General features: G+C 32.3%; 1 protein-coding gene across 1 annotated transcript in view; it reads right to left on the reverse strand.

Moving 5' to 3' along the window:
- Window positions 1–2,608: 2,608 nt before the first annotated feature.
- The window catches only part of LOC111087869 (zinc finger protein 23-like), a 33,944-nt gene continuing 27,799 nt past the window's right edge, over window positions 2,609–8,753 (reverse strand). Inside the window, exons 5-6 of the mRNA XM_022396080.1 lie at window positions 2,832–3,740; window positions 2,609–2,662 (exon numbers count right to left, since the gene is read on the reverse strand). Of these exons, the coding sequence (XP_022251788.1) occupies window positions 2,655–2,662; window positions 2,832–3,740 (917 nt within the window). The 3' untranslated portion in view covers window positions 2,609–2,654. The remainder of the gene's footprint in view (window positions 2,663–2,831; window positions 3,741–8,753) is intronic.

The raw sequence follows: 8,753 nt of genomic DNA on the forward strand, positions 1-8,753 counted from the left end.
CATTGATTAGTTTTGTTTTTTTTACAGTTATGTTTATCAAGATACTAACTACTTGAAGAGTAATGGTGTTTGGATTTCTTATCCTGTTCAAGAATTTTGTTTGTTGTAGTCTTCTTTATTCAATTACATATCTGAATAGTTATAGAATTATTATGTTACAAGTTTTAAATGACCAAGTAGTTTTGGTTGCTTGTAGATTCTCATTTGAATTGTGACCGTGTAGTTAATACATAAAATGTTCATTACGTTAATCAGTGTGGTACATAAGTAATAAAAAACATTGAATATAATCTTAACAATAAAGCTATTGTTTGATCCAAATTGTTTTCCACAAGTTGAAAAATTCTTAGGTTTCTCACCAGTATGTTCTCTATCAATTGAACAAATGCAAGGTTTCTCATCATGTTTATTTTACGTCTTAACAATTAACTGCTCGATCCAAATTGTTTTTCACAAACTAAACAATTGTAAGGTTTCACACCAGCATGTTTTCTTTGATGTCTTTTCAATTAATTGTTTGTTTTCAGTTGTTTTCCACAAACTATAAAATGTATAAGATTGTTAAAGCAATTGATAGGGTTGATGCATCATCTTTTCTTTCTATTTAATGATAAGACTAGGAAACACGAATATAAATTTCATCAGAGTAATCTTCAACTAAAAGGGTGATTGGACTTTGGAAAATGTTACCTTCAAATGTGGTGGATGCTGTTAATTTGAAGGAGATTAAGGGCAAGCTTGCTAAATATTTTAATCAGTTTTTAATATTTCAGGGTATAGTTAAATTTTGTGATTAAAACAACTTTTAATGTTATACAGCATGTTACAAAGCTAAACAATAGGCTACCTGTGCTGTGCCAACCACATGTATCAAAACCAGAGCTTATACAAATGTTTTTGTAAACTACACGTTGATGCAAACTGTTCTGCACACAACATACAACTGTAAGATTTCTCTCTCGTGTAGGCCTAGACAAAACCCAAGTGACTAAAAATTTCATCATGGCACCTAGTATTTTCTTTCATTTCATTCATTCACTAAATAGAACTCAACTCTAGAACAGTTCTGGACTCTTGGAAGTCGAAACCATGTTCACATCAACTGAACTTTGTTTCTAAGATTTGAATCAATATTTCTTCACATTTTTTTCAGGAATATAGTGTTGTAGTTGCACAACACATTACTAATTTTGCACCATTTTGTTTTTCTTCTTTCTCTCAATTCAATCAATCAGTGCACATGTTTAAACTCAAACAAGACCAAAGGCAGTTAGTCCATGCAATACTATCAAGTGGTTCTTGATATCATCTGATCACTGTAAAAGTAAATAAATATACACTAGTGTCTCGATTATCCACACTGGTATGGAGAAAGTTAAAAATCGCAGATAATCTAGGCACTAGTATATCTCACTAGTTAGACCATTGTTTAATCTAAATAAAATGTTTCAATATATTTAAGTTCCTTGTTTTAAATTACAATCTTTTACTGTCGTTTAATCGTATTATTATGAAAAGTTATAAAAGTCATCATAATTAAAAAAGCCAAGTGTAGGTCATTCACACTTGATTTTTTGAAATTTCGTAAGTTACAAAAATTCCACTTTTTTCCTACAATAATTTCTCATTTTAGTTGAATGTAATTGCTAACATAGATGTAAATAGTTCCTAAATTTCAGCACTTTTTCTGCTATAGACACAGATTGTTCAGGTTGTGTTGGGGTGTCACCTTGTTACACATTGTTCTCTTCTCTACTGATAATTTTTGACTTATTTTCCACATGTGTTGATAGGGTGTGAATGCAATTTCTGTGGCTAATGGATGCCTGCTGTGCAACATAGAAAACTGGAGGACAACTGAAGTTGAATGAAATCTTAATGTGTATTTTGTGTGTTTTTGTATACTGTGTTTCTAATCAAATAAAGTCAACCAAGCTACAAATATTTTGTATTCCTCTCTTAACAGCTAAAAATAAAAGAGGCAAGGCTAAACTTGAACCAACTGATTTACGATTTGAAAGCATGCCAGATGCTGCATGAGAAAACCCTGGCTATCATGCAACACCTAAACTTTTGAAAACAAAATTAATTTCCAAGTGACAATTTCTCCAAAACATGTAAATTTTTGTAAAGAAATGTAATGGCATAAAAAATATTTTGAAAAAATGTGGATCCTGAGTTTCTGGGCTGGCTCCCAGATCTGAAAATATTTGTTGAGGCTTGTTCTAGTTTGTGTTATTTGATGTATTTTTTAACTGTTAGTTCTAAAATCTATTCCACAAGCTTCATAACTGTGACGTTTCTCCCCAGTGTGTAAATCTTACATGTATTTTTAATTTACCCTTCGTTCCAAACTGTTTTCCACACACTGTACGATGGTAAGGCTTCTCACTAGTGTGTCTTTTTTTATGTCTTGTTAAGTCAGTCTTTGTTTCAAATTATTTTCCACAATCAGTAAAACTGAAAGGTTTGTCTCCAGTGTGTATTCTTTGACGTTTTTTTAACTTGCAGCTTGATATAAATTGTTCAGCCCAAACTACACAACTGTAAAGTTACTCAACAGTATGAATTCTTTGATGTATTTTAAATCCACTGTTTGTTCTAATTTGCACACCTGTTAGGTTTCTCCCCAGTGTGTATCCTTTGATGTCTTTTTAATTTACTGTTTGTTCCAAACTGTTTTTCACACACTGAACAACTGTAAGGTTTCTTCCCGGAGTGTATTCTTTGATGTATTTTTAATTCACCGTTTGATCCAAACTGTTGTTCGCATACTATACAACTATAAGGATACTCCCCAGTGTGTATTCTTTGATGTCTCTTTGAGGCACTACTTGTACGAAAGTATTTTCCACACACAGTACAACTGTAAGGTTTCTCACCAGTATGTATTCTTTGATGCGTTTTAAATTCACCATTTGTTCTAAATGGTTTTCCACAAACTCCACAACTATAAGATTTCTCACCAGTGTGTATTCTTTGATGTGTTTTTAAGGCAAAATTTGTACGAAACTGTTTTCCACACACTGTACAACTGTAAGGTTTCTCCCCAGTGTGTATTCTTTGATGTGTTTTTAACTTACTGTTTGTTCCAAACAGTTTTCCACACACTACACAACTGTAAGGTTTTTCCCCAGTGTGTATTCTTTCATGTATTTTTAATTCACTGTTTGTTACAAACTGTTTTTCACAAACTGCACAACTGTAAGGTTTCTCTCCAGTGTGTATTCTTTGATGTGTTTTTAAATTACCCTTTGTTCCAAACTGTTTCTCACAATCTGCACAATGGTATGGTTTTTCCCCAGTGTGTATTCTTTCATGTATTTTTAATTTACCCTTTGTTCCAAACTGTTTTCCACACAATGTACAACTGTAAGGTTTCTCCCCAGTGTGTATTCTGTGATGTTTTGTTAAATCACCATTTGTTCCAAACTGTTTTTCACACACTGTACAACTGTATGGTTTCTCTCCAGTATGTATTCTTTGATGTGTTTTTAAGGTACTGTTTGTTCCAAACTGTTTTCCACAAACTGTACAATGATATGGTTTCTCTGCAGAATGTATCCTCTTTTGTTGTTTTAGGTTATCAGATGTTTTTAGGTTACTTCCACTTAATTTTGTTTCTCCACTAATATTGTTGTTTGGAGATTTTACATCTTCTGTAAAGTGATCTTCCTGTTTTACAACATGATAACCAAGAACCTGACTTCCACAACAGATGTTCACACTGGTCTTTGTATCTAAAATAGATATTAATGATGTCACAAATTAGTTAATAATAAATATATAATACAATACTTTATTTGAAGAACATCTAAATATATTTTAATGTTCCAATATAATCAACACAATATAAAAATATTAAATATATAACTAAGTTTAACACCTTATAAAAACTTTTCCACCTAGATCAGAAAACAAACTGTTAGTAAAGTACCATATTCAAGAGTCATTTTAGTAGATAAAGTCTTAAAATCACCTGCAGATATATGATAGTACAGTGTAACATCAACCAATGTTACTTTCAGTCATTACCTTTCTGGATTAACTGTTAGATATTTTCTAACTGGAAGTGGTTGATTGTCATGAAATATTCTAATGATTTGTCTATTTTAACATGTTAATTAATATCAATACTTTATAGTTACTGTGCAAATGTGTTAAATATTTATCTATATATGTTATTTATCAAGTTTATGTTTCATTCTTGTGATTAGACTACTACTTCAACATGCTAGGTTAAGGGAGTGGATTTGGGAGTATTCAAGTCACAGATTTTGTAAGGTTGACAGCAGTAAATTCTCTTAAACACAAAGAACCAAAAAAGATAAACACTGGTCAGTTGGAAAGTTTCTCAATGTTTGATTTTATAGAAACAAGTACTGTTCTTCACATTCATTTTGAGACAAACTTAATCTTAAAATATTTTTAAATGTTTTGTTGTCATTTTATCACATTAAAACTTTCACACAATAATTCCCAAGTAGAAATAACAAAACACAAACCAAACACAGATCTATAAACTTCAAATTAATCCTGTCTAATATGGTTCAGTAACTCTTGAAAAAAATCACTTTGAATTGAACCAGTTCTTTTGACCCTCTCACTACAAATAGGTCTGAGTTAATGTCACAACTTTTTCAACAGTTACTTTAAAAATGTAAATAAACTGCCTTATCCTCACTTTATATGAAAAACTTAGCATCAAAACACAGTTAATGGATCAGATATTAATATAAATCTTAAATAATATTTTGGTTCTTCAGTGTTATTTATTTACAGCATCTAGAACATGAGACCCACTTGTCACACCCACCTGTTTACAGTGTCTAGAACGTCACACCCACCTGTTTAGTGTCTAGAACATCAGACCTACTTGCCACACCCACCTGTTTATAGTGTCTAGAACATCAGACCTACTTGCCACACCCACCTGTTTATAGTGTCTAGAACATCAGACCCACTTGCCACACCCACCTGTTTATAGTGTCTAGAACATCAGACCCAGTTGTTTAAAGCGTCTAGAACATCATACCTACTTCCCACACCCACCTGTTTACAGTGTCTAGAACATCACACCCACCTGTTTACAGCTTCTAGAACATCAGACTTACTTGCCACACCCACCTGTTTACAGCGTCTAGAACATCAGACCTACTTGCCACACCCACCTGTTTACAGCATCTAGAACATAGGTGGGTGTGGCAAGTAGGTCTGGTTTATAGCATCTAGAATATCAGACCTACTTGCCACACCCACCTGTTTACAGTGTCTAGAACATCAGACCCACTTTTTTACAGCATCTAGAACATCAGACCCACTTGTCACACCCACCTGTTTACAGCCAGAACATCAGACCTACTTGTCACACCCACCTGTTTACAGTGTCTAGAACATCAGACCTAATTGCCACACCCACCTGTTTACAGTGTCTAGAACATCAGACCTAATTGCCACACCCACCTGTTTACAGTCTAGAACATCAGACCTAATTTGTCACACCCACCTGTTTACAGTGCCTAGAACATCAGACCTAATTGTCACACCCACCTGTTTACAGTGCCTAGAACATCAGACCTAATTGTCACACCCACCTGTTTACAGTGCCTAGAACATCAGACCTAATTGCCACACCCACCTGTTTACAGTCTAGAACATCAGACCTAATTGCCACACCCACCTGTCATATCTTCACTTTCATAAATTTCCAATACTTATCTCTAATGTTTTATACTATATTATTTAAAACCAAAGTTTTAATCTATCACATGACAGATTATATTACATTGTTTTCAGTACAAATTATTGCCAATTTGTTTTCCCGTTTGAATGTTTCTCTTGTGGTGTTCTGACTGACAAACTTAAGGAAATATTTAAAGCATTTTATGCCATAATCCGAAGACAGACAAATTACTGTAGTTATAGAACACTGTTTTGTTTGTGCCAGTTTTTATTCTGTATTCTTAAGTGCACTATTTAAGTAAATAAAAATTATTTATTGTACTAGTACCATTAGTATAAAGAAAAGAGTTAAATTTCACTGGCAGTCAACAGCAAAAAACCAACAAGAAGTCGCAGATAAGTAACATATTACTTCTTTTCCATGCATGTCTTTTATTTATCATTATAAAAGTAACTAAAATTTAACTATTAGAAACTTAGTTGGTCAGTTAAGGTTAAATTAAGTAAGATAATTAAAACAAAAATATTAAACATTCTCTACAAGGTATCCTTACAAGCAACTTATACATTATGCTATTTAATATGGTAATGTGATCTACTTGTTCACAGAGTGATTTACAACTTGATTATTAGTTAGACACCATACAAAGGAAAAGAACAATATATTAAGTATAAACAGTGTTATGAGCTTCAAGCTATTTACAATAAACAGTTGTAGTTTCCCTTTAGAAGTTTCAGTCATTCTTGGATGAAAAAATATAATATACATTTATTTGGTGTTTCTTTATGGTGTTTATTAGGTCATTAAAATCATCTGAATGTGTATAGTCAGGGTAGGGAAAATAAAAGATAAAATTTAAAGTTGTACATCAAAAGAGTTTCAAATATATTTAAAGGCTTTAACCCTCTGCACATGCATCCTTTACTGCGCATGTCACATTTTGACCTCTTTGTACTCATTTAAAGGCTTTATAGATTTAATACTTCTAACTTTCAATATAGCGTATATATATATATACATGCACAAAATTTGTCAGTCTTTCAGTTAACATTATAAGTCTTTCACATACAAAAAAATAATATTTTCAGTGAAGTATTTTTAATAAACTAAAATAAAGATTTGTCCAAGGATATATTGAGTATTTGTTTGAATTGTCCATGTGAAAAGTAATTTTCATGTTAGATTTAAAATACTTTTTCTCATCTTGAAAACCTCAAATTTCCTTTGTGTAATCCCTAAAATCTCCTAAATACATTTCAAACATTTTTTTTGTCTCTCTATATGAGATTGGTCAATTTTTCCAACCTTGTAACCACAAAAAAAAAAAAAAAAAGAATCGAAATAAATCTAAATTACTGTTGTTTTCTTCCTAGAATGACTTTATATTGTAACATGAAACTACATTTCTTAATCTTAACATAACATAACATTTTGGGACAACATGGGACCTATTGGTCCATCTTGGCTATTCCACACTCTAAACTAAATTAACATAATGATAAAAGAACACAATATCGTGTACAGCAATTAGTGAAAAACTGCAATAAACAGAACAAACTGTCAGAAGTCTGACATTAGAGAAACTAATCTGTGCATCCTCTTCAGTCTCATGTTGTCTACTGGCATGAAAAACTGGTCAACAAATGTCTACGTGACCCCTCATCTTGGAATTCCCTTAAGGATACAGGAAATGAGGAAGTTAAGTGTAAAGTAACCTTGAGAGGTGTTTAAATCAGGCAGTTTTTTGATTAAGCAACTTTCGACAGTTCTTTTTATGTAATTGTCTGTTTTGTATATAATTCTTGTTGATTTCCAATCGATATGATGGTCAGAATCTCTCATATAAAGAAAAATGGCATTGTTTTGGTTTCCATATTTTATGTTCAGAAACTCTAGTGTCAACATTTCTTCTGGTTTCACCTATGTAACCTTCCTCAAAGGATTGGCTTGGTATAATATAAACACCTTGTTTTTTTATCTTCAGATATTTTTCTATTTGAAGTTAGGTTATTTTTGATGGTGTTCAGATATTTGTATATTATTCTTCCTTAATATATTCTCAATGTTAGTGTTGTAGCCAATATAAAGTGGTTTCACATTATCATTGGTTGATGTTTCTTTATCTTCATGGGACAAGGTTTTTCTTGCTTTGAGATTTATTTAGAGGTCAGTCAAATTGACCAATCTTGTATAGACCTAATATAGAGAAACTAACAGATAAAATACAAAGTTTTACTGAAACAAACATTTGAAATGCATTTAGGAGGTTTTAGAGATTATGCAGATGAAAATTGAGATTTTTGAGAGAAATTAAAGTATTTTTAATCATAACATGAAAATTGCAATGCACTTGGAACAGTAAAAAAAACAAAAAACTTGCTATATTCACAGATAAACCTTTTTTCATTTATTAAAGATACCTCACTAAAAAATCTGATGTAAAAGACTTGTAATGTTTATTTAAAGTCTGCCAAATTTTGTGATGATACATAATGTTGCGTCATCAAGGTCAGGTGACTGGTGTGGCACCACCTATTTTCTAGAACTATCCTGTACCTTGGCGAATGCTCTAGTATTTACTAGATATAGGGTAGTCTGGTATATAAAAGAGGGTGACAATGTGACGGAATAATATGTGTGTGTAGACAGTGAGTAATTGATCTGCAGTCAGAGAGAGACGTATTGTTGTTATAGCGTTTGTTTTAGCGCGATTGTTGAAATTAAATGTATCGTAAAGTTATATTCGGAAAGAGTAAACCAATTTTATTAAGTAAGGACTTGTGTCGCTAAAGTTTCGTCGGAACGAAGTTACGGAAATGTAATTAACAAACAGAGATGTAACAAATTGGTGTCAGAAAGTGGGATATGAAAAAAAATGGAAACGAGAGGCGGAAAATCAAACTACAGTTTAGCAGACTTGATGGCAGCAATACAAGAGCAGCAAAAGAAACAAGAAGAGAGACAACAGCAGCTGCAAGAAAACCTGCAACAGTGGCAGCTCGAACAACAAAATAAACAAGAAAAGAAAAAAGAAGAGAGAAAACAGCAATTGCAAGAAAACCTGCAACAG

This window comes from Limulus polyphemus, unplaced genomic scaffold (genome assembly GCF_000517525.1).
Source record: "Limulus polyphemus unplaced genomic scaffold, Limulus_polyphemus-2.1.2 Scaffold2774, whole genome shotgun sequence".
NCBI classification, from domain to species: domain Eukaryota; kingdom Metazoa; phylum Arthropoda; class Merostomata; order Xiphosura; family Limulidae; genus Limulus; species Limulus polyphemus.